Raw genomic sequence first — 20909 nt, forward strand, 5'->3', positions numbered from 1 at the left:
ACCTGATTAAAAAATGAGCAAAGGACTAAAACAGACATTTCTCCAAAGAAGATCTATGAATTGCCAATAAGCACATGAAAAGATGCTCAACATTACTAGTTAGGGGAATACAAATTAAAAGTACAATGAGATACCACCTCACCCCCATCAGGATGGCTACTATCAAAAAAACCCAGAAAAGTGTTTGCAAGGATGTGAAGAAAATGGAACTGTTGTGCACTGTTGGTGGGAATGTGAAATGCTACAGCCATGGTGGAAATAGTATCCTCGAGAAGTTAAAGATAGCATCATCATACACCCAGAAGAAGTGAAAGCAGGATCTTAAAGAGATATTTGTACACCCATGTTCACAGCAGATTATCCACAATAGGAGGGGAACAACTCAAGTATCCATCGGTAGATAAACGAATAGAAAAATGTGTCTCTACAGACAATGGAATACAATTAAGTCTTAAAAAGGAAGGAAATCCTGCATTATGCTACAACGTGGATGCACCCTAAGGATATTATGCTAAGTGAAACAAGCCAGTCACAAGAAGAAAAATACTATATGATTCCACATGTATGAAATATCTATTAGTCAAACTCAGAGACAGAAAGTAGAATGGTGGTTTCCAGAGGCTGGGGGAGGGGAAATAAGGAGTTATTGTTTAATGGGTATATAGTTTCAGTTTTACAAGATGCAAAGAGTTATGGGAATGGGTAGCGATGATGGTTGCACAGTAATGAAAATGTCACTGAACTGTGAAAGTAAAAATGCCTCAGATGGTAAATTTCAGGTTAAGTGTGTTTCACTGCAATTTAAAGACAAAGAGCTCCCACCCAGTGTGCCCCAGGGTCAGTGCTTAGGCGTCGTCCCTGGCCATCAAGGGCTGTAGAAACAGCCCGGCTGTCCCTAAAATGCAGACCAGGATGAACACCCACAGGAAAATACGGTCGATCACCATGGCTACATATTTCCAGTCGTCTTGAATCTGAAAAATGAGAACAAAAATCACGAAAGAGGAAAAAACAAAGCAGGAAGGAGAAGACAGCGTGAATGCATTTTCACTCCTGAATGTTTAATAAATACATTGCAGCTGTTCCCACTGAAATGCAAGGAACTGTTCTTCCCATCAATGTAGTCTGAGGAAATGTGCCATTCCCATCTCTCTTTAGGCACTAGAGAAATAAAACTACTTGTCATGTAGCTTTATTTTTTAATTAAATATTTATTGTATTTTTCCATTACCATTTAGTCCCCTTCAACCCTCTTCCTCCTTGTGTTGCTTTAAATCAGAAATTTCTTAATATGTATGGAACCTATTTTTTCTAACTAGAATTCCAATTTTTTAAAATTATTTTATTTATTTATTTTTAGAGAGACGTGAAGGAAGGGAGAAAGAGAGGGAGAGAAACATCAATGTGTAATAGAAACATAGGTTGGTTGCCTCTCGCATGCCCCCAACCATGCCCCCAACCATGCCCCCAACTGGGGACCTGGCCCACAACCTAGGTATGTGCCCTGGCTGGGAATCGAACCGGAGACCTTTCACTTTACAAGCTGGTGCTCAATCGATTGAGCTACACCCATCAGGGCTGAATTCCAATTTATAGTTAGTAAAGTCAGTTAGTTGCCTTCCACCTCTGTGGAGGATCCTGGACCTTTGTTGGAATAGCGAATACTATCCAGCATCATTTACCATTGTTTCAAAGTATGAGTTCTTACCCAGTTTTAGATATAATTTCCTTTCAACAGCCAAAAATGAGATCAGTGTATCAGGGCAATTCCATAATTATTCTCCCTCTGTCCCTCTGCCCCCCCTACCCTGGCAATGCCCAAAATAACCAGGCTACCAGTCCATATTATGGGGTTCTGTAAGGTTATAGAACAGGCTGAAAATGAGGAATAGTTGCTGATAGCAAAGTAAAAGACAGAAGAAAGAGCAGGGCTTATTGTGTACAATAAGTCTTCGACTGATGCTGGAAATGAGAAGGGGACTATACATTCATTGTCCTCCCAGACAACTTGGACAGCAGTGGAACCGTAATTGAATTGAGAAGAGAGAACCCATGAATCAACTGATTTGAAAGAAATAATTGCATGACAAAGAGGTACCATGGATGCAGTAATTTAATTAAGTGACCAAAATGGGGCTGGGAGACAGGATGGGTTTCACCATGATGAGCTGGGATAAACATGTCCCCTTGATGATACTAAGAAGTCACAAGTAAAATTGGAATGACACTGTATTTGCCACAAGGTAATATATTTGAATTCCTCAGATTCTGGTTTGTAAGTGCTTCCAGTACACAGTAGGCCCTGCGATTTCCTCCCAGTCTTTGCTGGGTGAACATCTTCAGGCCTGGGAGAGGGGATGGGGAAGCAGAGGATTGGAGACAGACTGATCACAATCCCAGCTCCACTCCTTGTTAGTCATGAGTTCTGGGTAAGTTATGTGACCTTTCTTAGCCTCAGTTTCCTCATCTATAAAATGGGCACAAGAATGGTACCTACCACATAGGGATGTTATAAGGATTAAATGAACAGATGTGCCTGACATAGGATTCTTAATGAGTAATATCAGTTTACGATAATGCGTATTTAACAATGTTCATTATGCGAGGGAAAATCTCCCTCTGACAGCAAGTACAGGGTTTAGTCTGGTAAAGACAGATGGCACTTGGGTCTCCCACATGAATACAAGCAATGCTGCAAAAACCTGGGTCACAACTACTGTTGCATTTAACTGTCACAGTCTTTAAGGTGCAATGACAGTGGCCATTCTCTGGAAACTTTGGAACTAACGATGAATAACAGGTACATGAATTTAGGCAAAATGGTAAGCTAGCATAAGCTCCTGACTCCCTCTCCTGGCCCAGAGTGCTGGCAGCCCAGTGGCTAATTCAGGGCACCATACACTCATGAGCTTTGTCATCCCATCTGACAGATAAGAAGACAGACTCAGAGAGCGGAGACAACATGGAACTGGTCACGGAGGAGCTGGTCTGGGCACAGGCTGTTGACTCCAGAGTCTAATTCCCTACGCCAGCCCCATGCCGTGGCCTTGTTGAGTGAATGAATGACTGATGTGATATCTTACCTCTTTGGCTTCATTTTGTGCTTTCATATTTTCAGCAATGTACTTGACACTTTGGATGGCTTCTTTGATTTCTGGTGACAGAGCAGAAAGTGAGAGCACAGCGTCGACAGATTCGGTGCTGGAGCTTCTCGTGAGGTTGGCGGTGAAGTTGGAGATCTTTGTCTTGCGGTGGTGGCAGTACCCACACAGACCGTCCGGGCAGGGCTGGCCTTCCTTGCAGCCCTTGGACCCTGTGCGGCTGAAGCAGTTCAGGCTGGAGAGCTCAGCGCTGTGGACTGGTCTTGGCCTCGGTGTGTCACCCTCATTGCCTGCTGGCCTGGTCATGAACATGACCCTGGGAAGCAAGGTCAAGAATATGGTCTTCACCCATGTGGGCATCGTGTGTGTGGTGGGGGTCCTGTAGTGCACATTGAGCACGAAGACGGTGATGACGATGGACAAGGTGACAAAGATCATGGTGAACAGAAGATACTCGCCAATCAGGGGGATGACCAGTGAGGTGGAGGGGATGGTCTCAGTGATCACCAGGAGGAAGACGGTCAAGGAAAGGAGGACCGAGATGCAGAGAGTCACCTTCTCGCCACAGTCAGAGGGCAGGTAGAAGACGAGCACGGTGAGGAAGGAGATGAGCAGGCAGGGGATGATGAGGTTGATGGTGTAGAAGAGTGGCAGGCGCCGGATGTACAGCGAGTACGTGATGTCCGGGTAGATCTCCTCACAGCAGTTGTACTTGATGTCATGCTTGTAGCCTGGGGCTCGGATGATGGCCCATTCGCCGCTCTCCCAGTAGTCCTTGAGGTTCATGGAGGAGCCGATGAGGACCAGGTCGATTTTCGCCTTGTCATAGGACCAGGACCCGAACTTCATGGTGCAGTTCTGGTAATCAAATGGGAAGTAGGTCACATCGATTTTGCATGAGCTCTTGAAGATGGCTGGAGGTATCCAAGTCACTTCCCCTGTGTACTTGAGCAGAGCTTTGGTCTTGTCGTCCACCTGGAAATCCCCAACTGCACTGCAGAGACAATGAGGAGGCACATGGTCATTGCAATGTGGTTTCTGGTCCAGCTGTCACGCGCCAGCAGGTAAATGCTAAGCAACAATGCATACACTGGAATGTGAGGGCTCTGAGTGTGGTGAAAAGTCACCTGTTTCACCACCCCACGTACCAATGCAAACACTGAGGCCCAGGACCTGCCCCCCTACACACACACGCACACACACACGCACACACACATAATCTGACACACTCATCACCTGAGGATGTTGCTGGTTCATCCCACCACATACAATACTTTTTATTGAGACACCCCAAATGCCAGAAAATTTTCCCTGTAAGTAAAGAAACAGGATGAAAGTTGTCATCCTAAAGGCAGGTGACCTTTGGGAATATTTGCCACCTTCTACTCCTGTGGTTTGGACCTCATCAGTGCCTCCTCATTCAGTCTCCATCGGGCACCCCACGTGTGCATACCATGTGTGTGACACCACTTGGGAGCCCCTTGAACTGAACCCTGTCAGGTGGGTTTGTTCCCAGACCCCATCTCTACCACTCACCACACTCCCCACTTCTCCTAGCGCTGCTTTAAAATAACCATGTAAGCTGATCCATCTTTCAAACTCAGTGTAAGAGGTTCCTTCACACCTTCTGTTTCCCTACCTTGCCCCACTGTCTCCCCATGTTTCTTGTTCCTTCTAGAATAAAAGAAGGCTTCTTAAGTGCATGGTAGAGTAAAACAAAGGGAAGGTATCTCTTGGTTAGACAAGCGGAAAGAACAGCCCACTTACAAGTAAGCTGACTGTACATCCCAGTTTGTCTAGAGCAGTCCTGGTTTGCATCTGGGGCCCCTGAACACTTACTAACAGTGTCCCCTTTCCCAAAACTCACCCAATTTTACAAAAACAAGAACATTAGACTGGCATCAGATTTTGACAGTGACACTTTGTACCAGGACATAACAGCATTTTCATGATTTTCATGGGAGGAAAAACAAGCCAAGGATGTTCTATCCAGGTAAGTCACCTAAAAGTATTATCTAAAAAGGCTGCAATGAGTTAAGAAATTGTGGGGACTTAGGGTAAATTGTGAGCATTTTCTGAGGATTCTGTTAGAGATTGAATTTTAGAAAAATCAAAGTTCATAGGAGAAACTTTGGCATAAGAAGGTCAAAGGTGTTTCTAGGGTTGAAATGAAGAGAAATGATCAACAGAGGACCAACCCTGAAATTCTGACTATCAGAGAGGGGTTGGATGAATTTCTCTCACTATAATTTTCAGTTTCAGATTCTAAGGAAATTCCTTATGATATCTGCTTCTCCCAAGTTCAATTTCAAGCACCTCACCGTGTCTCTCAGTATTGTTACAAACATAGTTCCTGAAGTTTGCAGTTCACCCAAGATTTCCAGGAAGAAAACAGTTGTAATACTTAAGTCATGAGATTAAAAATGTTGCCCATGTTGTTAACTGAGGTCAGCAAAACTTTGTCACACCCTGCCTACTACCTTAGGGCCTTTGGATGGGAAAGCTCACACTCTGCAAACTAGCCAAGTTTCTCGTGTCCCCACTCTCCAGGGACCAACTGACAAATACAAATCACATGAAAGAATCATATTCATGAAAGCTGTTTTTTTTGGAAAACAGTAAATAAAATATGGACCATCTCTGAGGTGGTTAAAGATCCCCCTTCATTTAGCCAGTGACCAGAAGTGGGATTCAGCTAAAAACATAGATTCTGCATTCCTAATACTAATTGTACTAATAGAGCATAAAAACCTAATCACAGAATGCTTTTCTTCATTAAAATCAGATTAGACTAAATCTATATGAAGTTTTATACTGAAAAATGCTTAATGGCTAAAACTTTATAACTAGAGATAAAGCACAGGTGAAAAAATGTTTTCTAATACCCAAGGACTAGCACATACTATAAAATATCAGTTAAAATTTATGTTGCCTAATAACAGAGCTAAGTGTGGGGAGTGTCAACTTTGTAAAACAGAGAGGCACCGTGGTGTGCAGGTTCAGATGGCTGAAGAGGAACCTCAGAGGCTCCTGGAGTGGGTGGGGAGGTGGTGGAGAGGGTCATGCAGGGAGGGGCAGAATCACCAGGTGCGCAGAAGAACACCACCTTCCTGAGGTCTCACCTCATGGGGCCCACTGGGACCTGATGTACAGGGAAGGTCAGTCCTAGGAAGGGCCACAGGGCAGGGTTCCCCTCCCGCCCTGCCATGTGTTTCCCTTCCTTGTGGCCGTTGCTCTGGTCTGCACTTGCACATGTGGATATTATAACTCAGGCCTGTCTTCCCTGGAGCCAGGGGTTGTGTCTGTTCTGTGCACCACTGCATCTCCAGCAGCTGGCGTGCAGTTGGTGCTCCATAAATGCCTGTGGTATGAACCACTGAGTGAAGCCCTGTGGGAAAAAGTCCAAAGGAGGCCGGGACGCCCACAAGGGTGAAGCTGCCGCCCTTACTTGTTGTAGAGCACGATGTCAGGCTTCCAGATCTTCTGTGCGGGGACACGCAGAAACTCCGCCCCGTCGTAGTCAGCGGGGTTCCACTTCAGCTTGTAGTCATTCCAGATCTGGGGGGAGGAGGCAGCAGAAAAACCAGTGTGGCTTTGTTCTCTTGACACCACCCATCTTGGTGAATTCCCACCCTTGCTGCATGCCACGGAGCTGTCTCTGTGCTGCAGACCCCACAGGCCTGGAGTCTTGTGTGGGTGCGAGTTGGGGAGGCACAGGGCTGTGTGCAGCCCGAGTCCTGGCTTTCCTGGGGCCACTGCTGCGTGACTGTGGGCAAGGCAGCCCCCACATCAGTCCCATGAGAACCAGTCTGGCCACCTGTAGTGCCAGGTCCAGGTTTGTGCCTGAAGCTCATGCAGTTTATATCTCTGAAACGTTTCTCCAGGAGCTTCCCCAGACATGTTTCCTATCAAGCCCCCAAACAGGGTGCTAATCACAGAGCCCTCTTCTACCTCCAGATTGACTGGGTTGACCTCTGAAGGGTTTTGGGAAAGGAGCCATGATCTCATCGGGACACAAGTAGGGTTTGGGTGCAGAGGCTGGGAGACCTGCATCCTAAGTCTCTGAGGGGAGAGATGAAGCTGCAGCCTGGGGGATTGTGTGCTGTGCAGTACCAAGCGGGCTCTGTGCCCACCTGGCTTTCCAGCCTCCTGGAAGAAGGCTTGTGAGCTGAGCACTCAGTTGGCTGAGCTGGTGCAGGGTCACCATCAGGCCGGTAATTCATTTGTCCAGGCCTTGGAGGGACTCCCTGGGGAGGACACGTGGAAAACTATTTCTTTGGCCTCAATCTGAACAGGAAAATCCAGAGCCCCTGACCCCACCCTAGCAACGATGACTCCAGCGTCTGATTCTGACTTAAGGATGAGTCTTCGGTAAGAGAAAGGGGAGGAGGTGGTCTCACACCCCACCCTAGAGTTGAGGGCCAGGGCTCCAGGCTCAGGTCTGTCCCATTTTATTGTGTGACGGTGGAGAAGGTTTCTCCCTCCAAGCTGCAGTCTGTCCTCTGTGACTAGAGGGACTGGGCCCTGCAGTCCTTCCAGGGGGAACCTTGGGACCCAAGCCCAAGCGGGTCAGTGGACCCCAGTCTGGGTCCACAGAAATGAAGTCTCCAGCTTGGGCTTTGGGTCCTTCTTGATTCCCGGCAGCAAATAGAGCAGTCACCACCAGGGGGCAGCAGGGCTCAGGCCCTAGTTACTTACTTGCTTGAGCCACAGGTTGGTCTCCATGATCTGGTTTACTTCATCCTGGGGAGGTAGATTGAAGTAAATGCATAAAGTACAAAAAAACTGAACTCTAGGAAAGCCTCTTCCAGAAGCCCCATTCCCCATAGCCACAGTTTGTGGCCCTGGCACTTACCACTTTCACCAGCTGAGACATGGACACTTCAAACTGGATGATGACAGGGTCAGACACGTTGGCCACAGGCCGGATGATCTCGTTGTAATCTTCAAACAGCCGCTCAAACAGACGGTGCTCGGCCTCGGAGCTGCTGGCCACTGGGGAGAGTAGCCTGGTCAGACCCTGTCCCCTCCCCAGGGACACCCACTCGCTACATACAGCTTCCTCTCCACCCTCTGGGAGCTCCGTGGAACTCTAGACTTTCCGATTGGTTTCGCTCCTTCCAGTTACAGCCTGGGAGACTGAGGCCCAGGCGGGACAGGGATCCCATCAGGTCACACACACTCAGTGAGAAGCACACTGGGGACAAGCCTGGCTCGGCATTTGGAGCGATCTGGTGCAAATCCCGTGTGAGCTTAGCTAGGCAAGTGTCTTAGCCTCTTTGAAATTCAGCTTCTTTATCTGTAAAAACAATGACTATAAACGTGCCCACATCCCAGGGATGTCATGAGCGAGGGCTCAGCCCCATGCTAGCATAAGGTGCGGACTGAGGAACTCTCCTGTCTTCACTGTTACAGTGGGCAGGCATGTAGCCTACACAGGCACAGCCATTCGCTGCCTCCATGATGCAGATGACCAATCCACTCCAGGGGCGGGGCCACCCAGGGCCACCCAGGGCCACCCCCAGGACAGGTGTTTTGCCTCCCAGTCTCCAAATAGGAGACTGCAACCAGGCCTGGGGCTTTCCTTCATCCCACCCAGGACCCTGCCAGGGTGTGGCTGCCCACCCTCTTGGAAGCTGGGTGCCTACCCGGCTCCATCAATCTCAGAGTGTGACCCGGGGTTCCTCCTGATGCTCTTCAGATCCTTATCAGGCGCCCTAATCTCTCTGGGGTGGAGACCCCTTTCCACCCCAGGCATCTTGAGTCAGCTATCTGCTGATTCCCACTTGCAATCTTGGGAGGGGGTGAGGGGAGTCTCTGGTGAAGTCCCAACTTCCTCAGGTCTTAAAATGGGATGTGCTTGCTCCCTTCCCGCTCCCCAAAATAAAAAAAGGGGCCACAGGCAGGAGCTGCAGGGAATGCAAGGCTCTCTCAGTAGTGGGGGTGTCAGCACCCAGGAGGCAGATCAAAGCGCACAGCCACGTGGCTTCTCCCAGCAGGTCCCCCTGTAACCCTGCCAAACCCTCACCGCTTGACACAACCAGCCCTCCCAGGGCAGTGACTCCTGATGACAGGTCAGAGCCCCTTCTCCCTAACCCGGCCGAGGAGGGGGCGGCTCGCCCGTTGTGGAGCGTGGAGAGACAACTGTAGGGCAGGCTGGCGCACACGCTTGGCCCCGCAGCCCAAAACGATTGCCCTCTTTTCCCAGGGGGTCTTCAAGTCTTTACCTCTCTGGCATCAGTTTCCCCACTTGGGAGGCAGACAATGGAGCCGACGCCCCAGGCGTGCGTCTACGGACTGTCCTCGGAGCAGAGGCCTCAGGAGGCGGTGCGCGGAGGGGTCGCGCTCTGGCCCCTCGGACCCCGCGTCCCCTCTCGGGACTCAGCCTCTCGGTCTCCCCCCTTGCGCATACCTGGTATCAGCAGCAGCAGCCCCAGAAGTGGGTGCACCCGGTGTGAGGGTGTGCCCATGGCCGTTAGGTGGGCTTCTCGGAGTCTCCGAGAGATGGGGAGCGGACACGGGGTGATGGAGGCAGACTCGGCCGGTGGGCTCCCCGTTCAGCGGCTACTTGAGCCAAACAGGGTGGGTAGGGCGGGGTTGGGGTTCTTCCTGGCCTCCCGTGGACCGAGCACCCAGTGCGCTCGGGCGTCCGCGCGGGCTCTGGGGTGGGGGGCACTGTGCTGGGTCTAGTGTCAGGGTGTGCCCGCGCCGCCCAATCAGAGGAGGGCTGCGTGTAAGGGGCGGGACGGGTGGGAGGTGGGGGGTGGGGCCAGGGCACGGCTCCGCCCCGCGAGTCCTGAGGGCTGCCGGGGGCGCCGGAGGGCGGCGCCACCTCGGAGTCTGTTCTGGCGCGTCCCGCGTGTGTTCCCGCCTCTGGTCGCTGGTCCACCTGAGAGCCTCTAACACACTTCAGGACGAGACCTCATGATTTGGACGCGATGAAGTAATTGTTAAATATTGTAGGCGCGATCATGGTATTTGCTTTTTGAGAGTGGGGGAGGAGGAAATTGGAGCCAGCTCAGGCAATATCCATCAGGAACTGGTAATTGTTGCGGTTCCGTGAGGAAATAGGTTTTTTTAAAAAATTAATTTTTAGAGAAAGAGAAGGGGAGAGACAAACATCAATGTGCTGTTCTGCTTATTTATGCATTCATTGGTCGCTTCTTGCATGTGCCCTGACCAGATTGGAATCCACAACCTTGGTCTGTGGGGACCACGCTCTAACCGACCAGCTACCTGGCTGGGGCTTTAAATGGCTCTTGAATAGACTCAACTACAGTGACAGAGAAGGATGAGAGGGTGCCAGGGGCCGGGTGTGGAGGGAGCCAGGACCATGGGGAGCAGCACGAGGGAGTTATTTGGGTGTGGATTTCGTATGTTCTGACTAAAATGTATTTTTCTGGCCAAGAGGAGAATTTTTGTATAAAACTGTATAATTTTTAAAAAGTTGTCCTCCAATCCATAAGTATTTTGAGTGCATATTGTGCATCAGGCACTGGACAAAAGATAGCACTGTATTTTGCCATGTATAATGCACATCCTTATTTTTCCCTCAAAGATTTGGGCAAAATATTATGCATTATACACAGCAAAATACGGCCAGTCAGAGAAGCTGTGAGGGAGGCACACCTGACCCAGGGATGAGGCAAAACAGATGGGACCTGGGCTGTGAGGGAGGAGGAGGAGGACGGGGCCATCGCTTCTGTGTGGAGAACCGGGGATGGCTTGAAGGAGGAACAGAAGCCCTTCACTCATCCAACATACGTTTATTGTGCCGAGTTGTGTCCTGGGCCCTGGGGGCGCTGCAGCGAACAGGAAGGACCAGGTCCCTGCTCTCACAGAGCTCTCACCCTAGTGGGTAGATGTGGACCATAAACATGCCAGCAGATCAGAAACTGAGGAACTGAGGAGCCCTTGAGGAAGGTGGCAGGTTCCGTGCCCATGGGGGCAGGGAGGTGTCAGGTAGAAGGTGCTGTAAATGCACAGGCTTAGAGCTGGGAGGATGCTGGAATGTGTGAGAGATTGAAGGCCAGTGAGCCTGGGGGACCAGAGGGAGTGGAGGGAGACAGAGTGTGAGGTAAGATGACTGGCACGTAGTAGGTGCTGCTGTGAAGCCTGTCCTTATCCGGATGCGGGGAAAGAAGAGGGACTGGCCAGAATTAGTCTGCCCAAAGCCCCTCCAGCTGCAGTTTCCTGGCTTCCTGCGAGGCCTTTGAGGAGGCCAGTCCAGGCCCCAATCCTTGTCCTTCCCAGGCCGTGGCAGTTGGATGGGTTGACGGGTGATGGTGTCGTATCCATGTAAGCTCTCAGCAGCTGTGACCCGGAAGGAAACGGCAAACTGCCCACTCCGCTGCTCACATCATCTCACCCCACAACCGGGACCTGCAGGCAGCCTAGGGTCCCCCAGATGGTGTGTGGGTCTGGAAGAAGGGAGGCAGGAAAAGGCCCACAGTGCCCAGCACGCACACAACCACGAACACCCACAGGAACAGCCGGTCCACCACCACAGCCACGTATTTCCAGTCCTCCACGACCTGTGGGCAGACAGAGGCGGGTCATACAGTCGAGGGCCGGGTTCCCCGCTGCTCCCCAAGTTGGGCCCTCACTATCTTGCCAGGGCTGCACTCAGAAGAAGAGCTTGTGTCCTATATTCTGTTTGTTACCAGTTCTCTTTTTTCTTCTCCACAGTGTAATTCTGGAGCATTTCCAGCCTGCTCTTCCTCGAGTGCTACCTAATGGACTCCAGGGCTTCCCTTGAGGATGGGGCCTCAGAGAGAAACCGCAGAAAGGTAAGGAGGAGCAGATGCCCTCTTTTCCCCACGCAGCTGTGAGCTGAGGGGGAAACACCTGCTCGGAGGCCTGGCTCCAATAGTGTTGAGATGAGAACGTTCACAAGACTGAGACACCGTGCTGCCTGGGGTGGACGTGTGTGTGTGTGGACACATCTTACTGTGACCATCACATTTGACGTTCAGTGACAGACTTGTCCTTTCAAGTGAGACAGCTACACTCTGGCACCCATCGCTCTGTCCTCTAAATGTGAACATGACCTCCTTTTAAACATCTGCATTTGGAGTGACCCTACCGGCTGATTTGTTACCATGGAGGCAATACTGTTTTCATTGATGTCTATACTCCTGGAAGCCATAGTGTTTGTATGGCCCCTTGGCATGCCTGACGAAGGTGGGAGCAGATGCCGTCAGTGCCCTGGCCACCGGTGTCCCTAAAAGCTACAGATGTCATTTCCAGCCCACTGATGCCTCCCACTTCAGGCACCTGCATCTCTGTCTTCCCTGCCGGGGCTCCTCTAGCACCCAGGGTGCCTGCTGCACAGCCAGCTGCTATAACCACAGGGGTGGGAGCTGGGGGGCTGATGCCAACCCCACTCCGAGGGATGCCTCTGCACTTCCTTCCCATGCACCCTCAGGAGGCCCTGGCAGTGTCCTGCCCACCGACACCCAGGTTGCTTTCCTGTCCTTGCTCATGTCACTGTCCCTCCTTCCTCACTGTGCTGAGACCCCCTTCTCATGTAACCCCCCTCTGCCTCTGGGGAGCCCAGAACAAATGAAGAGGAGCACTGGCCCTTCCTTCCTGTCCCCCGATGTGTGGAGCTGTCCTAGAACTCATTTCCACGTTGGATTCCTTATTCCAACAAAGAGCTTGCAAGCCCTTGGCCCACAGGAATTAACTGTGGAAACGGGGACACGGGCACCCGAGCTCCACCCACTGGGCAGCGGACATGGCTGGGCTGGCAACTTACACTCTGGTCCTGATCATCACTCTTCATGTGCTGGGCGATGAAGCTGACACCTTCCAATGCTTCCTGCACGTCCTGCTGGAACCTCCCAGTAGGCCTCAGGCGGAAATCCCTGGGGGTCCTCAGCAAGTCGGAGCCGGATGGGGACTTGGGAGCTGCAGAGGAAGGACTCACAAAGTACATGGAGCTCCCGTAGAAGTTGGAGGAGCTGGCAGGGCCCGTGGCTGAGGTGGCGGCGGCAGTGACCTCAGACTGGGGCAGGTGAGACTGACTGGGCTGGGGGGACCTTAGAGGTTTGCTGTCAGGGCGCTTCATGAAGAGGAAGGTGGGCAGCTGGTGCAGGAAGCAGCGCCTGACCCAGGGTGCCATGGTGTGGGTGCTGGGCGAACGGTGGTGCACGTTGAGCACGCACACGCTGGTGACAATGGAGAAGGTGACCAGCACCATGGTGAACATGAGGTACTTGCCGATGAGCGGCACGTCCAGGGAGGTGGGCGGCACGATCTTGGAGATGAGCAGCAGGAAGACGGTGAGTGCCAGCAGCACGGAGATGCACAGCGTCATCTTCTCGCCGCAGTCGGAGGGCAGGTAGAAGACGAGGATGGACAGGGAGGTGATGAGCACACAGGGGATGATGACGTTGATGGTGTAGAAGAGCGGCTTGCGCCTGATGATGAAGTCGTACGTCACGTCCACATAGCTGGGGTCCTGCGGGTTCACCGTTCTCCGCCCCGGGAGGGCCACTATGTCCCACTCGCCGCTGGGGGTAAAGTCGTCCATGCTGGCCGTGGGCGACTTCAGCACCATGTCGATCTCCGTGTGGTCGTAGGTCCAGGAGCGGAACTTGAGGCTGCAGTTCTGCTGGTCGAAGGGGAAGTGCTTCACCTCGATCTTGCAGGCGCTCTTGCAGATGGCCGGGGGCAGCCACATGATGCTGCCGTTGGAGCGGACCACCACGTTGGTGTAGAGAGACACCTCGTAGGTCCCGTCAGCACTGGAGCGCAGCAGGGCCCGGGGGGAACAGCGTGAAATCCCCAGACGAGGCCAGGCCTGTCACTAGGACTCACCAAAGACCCTGCAGGATGACTCTCACTAGGCGCCCCCTGCCCCACGCCGTGCCCTCCCTGGGAAGCCTGCGTCACTGGCAACTAAAGGAAAGCTTCACCCAAACCAGCTCACTAAGTCTGCACAGCAATCCAGGGAGGGAGGTTTTGTTATTATCCCATTGTGCGCCTGGGAAAACTGAGGGTCAGAGACGTTAAGTGACTTCTTCCAGGTCAGGAAGCCAGTCAGCCGGACAACTGAGATTTGAGCTTGGGTCTCTGTCCCTAGACCCCACGCTCATACTCATTCATGCTTCTGCTGGTGTAACTACAACCCCAGAGAGTCTCTTTAGCTCCCTCTGCTGCTGAAGGTGTTTACACATAACAGAGCCCAGACAGAGTACAAGTCTTCGGGTTAGGGTGCTGGTCCTGCACCCACCAGTGCCTGAGTGCATCTCCGGGCCTCCTGTTCCCTATCCGCAGCTGAGCACACTGGCTCTGCTCATCTCTAACTCCCTCTCCAGCATCACGGCCAGATCATCGGGGTGAGGCACACAGGAAGCCCAGGGCTGGACTTAGGACTGGAGGACCCTAGAGGCAGGACCTGGCCCAGCCTGGCCCGTTCCACCCCTGCCCCGCCACCACTCACTTGTTGTACAGCACGATGTCAGGCAGCCAGATGCGCTTCGCAGGGATCCGCAGGATGTTCACGCCCTCGTAGCGGGAGCTGTTCCAGGCCAGGCGGTTGTCGGTCCATTCCTGAGCGGGCAGGCAGGGCCCTGTCACGTGTAGTCCCAGAGCCACCGACAGGCAGCCCTGCAGGAAAGGCCTCCTGGGCTGGGGACTCTCGGGAAGCTTACCTGCTTCAGCCAGACGTTGGTGGTCATGATCTGCTCTCTCTCATTCTGGGGAGGGAGAGGGGTATGAGTTCACGGGGTGGGAGGAGCCTTCCCATGCAGAACCACGTTATCATGTCATCACGGAGAAGGCCCTGAGCCCTGGCTGGTGTGACTCAGTACTTTGAGCACTGGCCTGAGAGCCAAAGGGTCGCTGGTTCAAATCCCAGTCAGGGCACATGCCTGGGTTACAGGCCAGGTTCCCAGTAGCGGGTATGCAAGAGGCAACCACATATTGTTGTTTCTCTCCTTGTCTTTCTCCTTCCCTTCCCCTCTCTCTAAGGAAAACAAAAAAGACTCTGAGCTCCAGAGCCCAGGGGCTAACTATCAACCCCACCTCTGTGGGACGGCTCAAAGGTTTGTCTTCTTTATTCTCCATCATTTTTCTGTCATTTGTCTAGATATTTTGCACTAGCTTCCCTTCCTGGCCCTTCACCTTCTCTTCTGCTGTGACCAGTCTGTTATCAAATCCATCTCACAATGGGCTTTTGATTCTCCATCACTGTCATTTTCAGGAACAGTTATCAATAGCTATTTTTTCAGAAAATTTATGTATTTTTAATCTATTTTTAATAGTGGTAAAATGTACATAACATAAAGCTGACCACCTTAATGGTAGTTTTTCAAAAAGTTTGTCTGACTACATCATCTGGTTGTCTTTTAATGTTTGTTTGTTTCATCATGTTTTTTTTTCTTCTTTTGGTCTTTCCTTATTTTGTATTGTGTTATTGGGGTGCCTAGCAAATTTTTATTTGACTTTATAGTCAGGCGTCATTTACCAGTAGGGATACACTCAGGGAAATGCGTCATTAGGTGATGTCATCGTTGTGCGAACATCACAGAGTTGCCCCCACACACCTGGCTGGCACAGGTGGCTACACGCCTGGGCTGTGCAGTCGAGCCTACTGCTCCTGGGCTGCCCCCTGCAGAGCACAGTACTGTACCGAATACTGCAGGCAACTGTGATGCGTAGCAATATGGCATTTTGACAGCTACGATGTACCACGCTGTTGGAATTTTTCAGCTCCCTTTTGACCTTGTGGGGCCACTTTCATATATGTGGTGTGTAAATGAGTGAGACATTGTCACTCGGTGCGTGGCTGTGTCTGTCTCTGTGGAGTGCTGACTTCGGCTTTATGGCAGGCAGTTCGAGGAAGGGTCGTTGTCACTTTAGTCTAGTGGCTGAGCTGGTTGAAAAAGCAGGCTCAATGTTTGTGAGGGCTGGTCTATTTCTGTTTCACTGTTAGGGGTGGTCCTTTCAAGGTCCTTTCAAAGCCCTTTCTCCGTAGAGAAGCTCAGACGCCAGTGTGCCCCCAGTCCCGTGGGGGTGCCGAGCATTCGCTGGGCCTCATGGCCTCTTAGGCAGCACTTCCTGCTCAGCCCTTAGCCCTGTTCCCATTCACCAATCACCAAACATGGGGAAGAGCACCAGACAGCCCAGGGTCAGCTCCTGGAGCTGGTCCCCCAGGTCCTGGCCAAGCCCTCCAAGACCTTCAAACAAAGTTTTTTTCAGAGGAGGGGGCAGCTTTCCTAACTGTTCTTATGGAAAGGTTAGTCTGCAACAAGCTACTCTGCCAACACTGAGAGTGGAAAACCTTCATTTGTCTTTAAAAAAATATTTTAAGCCCTGGCTGCTGTGGCTCAGTAGATTGAGTGCCAGCTGGCAAATCAAAAGGTCACCAGTTCAATTCCTAGACAGGGCATGTGCCTGGGTTGTGGGCCAGGTCCCCAGTAGGAGGCACATGAGAGGCAACTACATATTGATGTTTCTCTTCCTCTCTTCCAGTTTCTTTAAAAATAAAGAAATAAACCTTTTTAATAATATTTTAAATTTGAGGTATCATTGCCATTCAGTGAAATGCAGAGATCTTCCATGTAGTTTTATCAGTTTTAACAAGGGTGTTACCCACATAACAAGGTTCCTTCCAAGATGTAGAACATTTCTGTCACCCAGAAAGTTCTTGTGCGCCTCAGTGCCATCTCTCACTCCCCTTCACTGTCAATGTATGCACAGGGACAAGGTCAGGTGGAGAGCGAGGGACCCCATCCACAAGTCCAGGCAATGTCAGAGGGAAAGCCCAGCCCCCCTGACTCCTGGCCCTGTACACTGAATGGCCACCCCTTTCCCCAAGACGTGACCAGGGCACCGAGAGCCCGGGCCCTCCTCCCTGCACTCACCACGCTGATGAGCTGTGCCAGCGAGAGCTGCAGCTGGATGGAGATGAGCTGCGAGGAGTTGGTGGCCGGGCGGATCAGGTTGCTATAGCGGGTCTTGTTCAGAAGGTCATCCATGAGCTTCTCCTCGGTGTTGGCCACTCGGCAGTCCCCTGGGGACACACAGTCAGAACTGCTGGCCCCGTTCCAGGGACGCCTGCTGCGTGGAGGCACGTGCTCCAAGGGCCAGCTGCACGGGGTCCTCGGGGACTCCCAATTCAACATCCAGGACAGGGCCCAGCTGTCCTCCCGCATCCCAACTCGCCCTCCTCCTGTTCCTCTCGCAGTGAGTGGCTCCCCACACTCTAGGCTTCTACTGGCCGCCTCGTTCCATCTACACCACCTTCCGAGTCTCTCCGTCTGTCCTCCAGCTCTGGTCCTCCCTCACCGCCTGCCCTGTCTGGACTCTTCAGGGAGAGAATGTGTTGTGGGTGGGGTGGCACTTTGGAAAGAGGGACACTCAGAGGAAGGTCAAGGACCCCTGAGCAGGACAGTCCAGGAGTAGGGAAAGAGACAAGAGTGTGCAGAGAAAGTGATGTGGGGGTCAGAGAGCAGGTGGCAGAGCGTAGGGAATGAGGGAGGCTGAGGAGGTGGGGGTGCCGGGAGGGGGCGGCCAGCTCACCAGGCCTGGGACGGAAGGGCCAGCTCACTGGTCGCACCCAACTCCTGTGTCTGGTTGGGGCCAGGGGGCTCACAGCAGGAGCGTGTGTGAGGCAGATTCTGGGTGGGTGCTGGGTGGACCTCAGGCCACCCTGCCTGCTCCATGCACTTTCCAAATTGCTGCCTATGTAGAGCACACACCACATTTAGCGCCCTGCGGAAGATGCTCCCAGCGCACCTGCTCTTCCGTCCCTCCCCCACACTGCCTCAGGCTGTCCAGACTGTTGGCTGTTGCTTGGCCTAGATTCTGAGGCCTGCCTCTCAGTACCCCGAACCCCTCTCAGATGGCAGCTGCTTGAATGCCCTGGAAGCCGGTCTGCGGCCCCAGCCTACAGCTGGGTCCCTCCCAGTGCCCCTCTTCAGGATATATATGTATCAGCTGACCGGTCATTTCAGAAAGAGGGCTATGACCTGCCCACGCCCATCTGGCACATCTGGGATACCTCTGGGGTCTGAACCTTCAGCTCCTGGCCCCAGCCCTGCAGTCCTGGGGAAGGGTGGATCCCACATCTCTGCAGCCCCGGAGGCGTCTCCACCCCAGTTCCTGAGAGGCCAGGGCTGCTCTGCAGGCCTCTGGCTGAGCCCTCCCGGGGTGCACGGGTTGTCCATTGCTGGGCCTGTCCTGCCTGTCAGGCGTTCAGCTGGCCCCAAGGGAGCCTTCCCCATCATGAGGACCAGTTGTGGGCTCCTGAATTACAGGCTCCAAAAGCCTTAGATCATTCACCCCAACTCTGTTTCTCAGCTGGAGAAAAAGACCATAGTGGGGAGGCACAGACCAAGGCAGAGGCGGAGCCAGCTCCAGGAGCCTCTTTCGGACTCAGGTCCCCCCATGGACCCTGGGCCTTCTCTCCTGCCCTGCTAATTCCCTGGAAGGAGGCTGCGCCTGCAGGGGCCTGTGGTGTTCAGAGCAGAGTGTGTGCTCAGGCACCTGTGTCTGGACTTGCATGTGAGTGTGGGGGCTGCTGGGGGCTGGAATGTGCTCCCACCCCCAGAAGAGAGCTCAGGACAACATATGTTTAGACTTTCCAATCTGCAGTTTTGTGCACTGTGACAACTGCCAGTTCCAAGAGACGGAGGACAGGCCCCTCACCCTAAGATGACAGGGTGGCCCAGAACCCGCAGCGGTGGGCAGAAGCTTCTGGGGCGCACTCTCGCATCTCAGCCTGGGGCTGACACTGTGAAACCTAGAGCCGGCCACCAGGGGTCAGTCACTCCCCGTTGTCTGGTGGGGAGTGGACCCTCTGCCTCGTCCAGGGTGGGCCTCCCCTGGGAAGAGGGTTAAGACTCCAGGACCGCAGCTGGAGTGCGAACCAGTGTGAGCGTGCGTTCAGTGCCAAAGGGCATCATCGGTGGTCTGAAAATCTGTGTTGGGAAAGTGGGGAGAGAAGCCCTAACTTGAAACCACATTACAGAAGGGAGTGGCCACAGAATCTTCTTGGCAAGGGAGCGGTGCAAAGGCAGGGGCTGCCGTGGGCGGGGAGTGTCCTGAACTGAGGCTGACAGCAGGAGACCTGCATCTGTTAAAAGGCAGGTACAGATTTTTTTTTAAAAGTTGGAGGGTTTTACCGGTTACGAAAAGCTCACCTTTATGATCAGCAGTCTCTCCTATCGTGTGAGAATCACCTGGATGCCAGGTAAATGCAGACCCCAGGCTGCGTGTCTATACAGTCAGCTCTGGAAGCCAGGACCCTGCGCTGGGGGATTCTGTTGCCCACAGTCGCCCGCCCCCCCCCCCACCACCACGTTTCACACACACTGCGGCTGACTGACACCTCAGCGCGGCCACATCTGTCGCTGGAGTTATGACCCCACGGAACAGACTGGGAACCTGAGGCCCAGGGGAACCCAATGGCACGGGGTCGCCAGCAAGTGGCGCAGGAGCCAGGACACACCGAGTGCCCCCCGTGCTTCTCTGTCGCTCCTGCAACGCCCCCTGATGGGGAAGACGGGAGCCTGGGGCTCCGGGCTGACCGGGGCTCAGAGGACAATCCTGGGCCACAGAGCAGGAGCCGAAAGCGTCCCTGGCGCTCAGGCGAGGAACCTGAGGCCTGGAAACTCGGGACTCTGCCTGGGAAGGCTGAGTGGGTGTCAGGACCTGCAGGTTCCCGCGTGGCCCTCAGCCAAGCTGGCTGTCCAGTCCCGCCCGGGGTGGGTGACCAGGGACGGTGGTGTTTCCGAGGAGATGCCCCCAAACTGCACACATGCCCGGGCTGGCAGGCTGGGCCAGCCCCCTCCCAGCATGGCCGAGCTGCGGGCTTGCTCCGGGAGTCCACGCGCGCAGGGACGAACCTGGGACACCCAGAGCCGAGGAGCCCATGTCCGTAGGTGTCCACAGCCCTTCTTGGAGAGCCCTGACCTGTCGCCCCAGGACACAGGCCACGCGGCCAGGACACTCTCGGCCACACCCCTCCCACCTGTGGCTGGTCTGGGCTCTGGACCCGGCGCCCTCCCTCCTTCCCCGCAGAACTCACCGCGCCCGCAAAGGGCAGCCAGGGAGAAAAGGACCAGGGGGTGCGCGCCCCTCATGGCGGGCGGGCCCGGGAGGCGGCACGCGGGCTGGTGGCGGACCGCTGGGCGCAGGTGGCTGCCAGTCCGTGACAGAGCAGGTGTGGCCAGGGCGGGTGTCGGCGCGGCGGGCGCCAGGACCCCGCGGGAGCCCGTCCAGCTGCACACGCTGGGCTGTGGCTCCGCCCAGTCAGGGCTGGGGGCGGGGCTTGTGCTTCTAGACCCGCCGGGAGGCTGGGTCACCGGCCCAGTGGTGGCCATGGTACCTGCGAACCTACTCCCCAGGTGGCAGGACAGTACCTGTGTCTTCCGTGCAGTTGGGGAGACTGAGGCCCGAGTCTGTGGACACAGGGTCGGGAGGTTAGGACAAGGGTGGCGCCTGGGAGGGTGCAATTCAAGGGGAAGAGAGTTGGGGCTGAAAATGCAAATCAGTCCCTTTAAAAATGCCATTCTGGAGCTCCTTGGAAATGCAGGGGAGTCGAGATTTAGGGGGGAATAACGCCGTTGTGCTAAATAAAAAGGTCATAAACATATTTTATGTCTCCGGTGTTTCATCTCTGCGTTACAGTGTTTTGTTGGTGGGGACTTGCTGCTCACGGAGCGAGCGAGTGAGCGGCTCCTCGGGCGTGGGGACGTGGTTGGCGACTGGACGGCGGCGGCGGGCGTGCACTTTAAGACGCTCGATGTTATGCTGTGTGAATTTCAACTCCACCTAAACAACAAAACATTGTTT

At 53.5% G+C, this 20909-nt stretch overlaps 2 protein-coding genes across 2 annotated transcripts; both read right to left on the bottom strand.

Moving 5' to 3' along the window:
• Positions 1–177: 177 nt before the first annotated feature.
• On the bottom strand, positions 178–9642 carry CHRNA3 (cholinergic receptor nicotinic alpha 3 subunit). Its single transcript, XM_045825055.1, has 6 exons — positions 9514–9642; positions 7957–8096; positions 7800–7844; positions 6550–6659; positions 3084–4095; positions 178–974 (listed from the first exon to the last, which is right to left on the bottom strand). The coding sequence occupies exons 1-6, from the start codon at positions 9569–9571 to the stop codon at positions 846–848; spliced, it is 1494 nt and encodes a 497-aa protein (XP_045681011.1). The 5' UTR covers positions 9572–9642; the 3' UTR covers positions 178–845.
• Positions 9643–10850: 1208 nt separating this feature from the next.
• CHRNB4 (cholinergic receptor nicotinic beta 4 subunit) lies at positions 10851–20295 on the bottom strand. Its single transcript, XM_045824981.1, has 6 exons — positions 20143–20295; positions 16976–17124; positions 14762–14806; positions 14551–14660; positions 12862–13852; positions 10851–11635 (listed from the first exon to the last, which is right to left on the bottom strand). The coding sequence occupies exons 1-6, from the start codon at positions 20195–20197 to the stop codon at positions 11495–11497; spliced, it is 1491 nt and encodes a 496-aa protein (XP_045680937.1). The 5' UTR covers positions 20198–20295; the 3' UTR covers positions 10851–11494.
• Between the last annotated feature and the right edge of the window lie 614 nt (positions 20296–20909).

This window comes from Phyllostomus hastatus, unplaced genomic scaffold, assembly GCF_019186645.2.
Source record: "Phyllostomus hastatus isolate PE091 unplaced genomic scaffold, TTU_PhHast_1.1 phas_scaffold_555, whole genome shotgun sequence".
Lineage (NCBI taxonomy): Eukaryota > Metazoa > Chordata > Mammalia > Chiroptera > Phyllostomidae > Phyllostomus > Phyllostomus hastatus.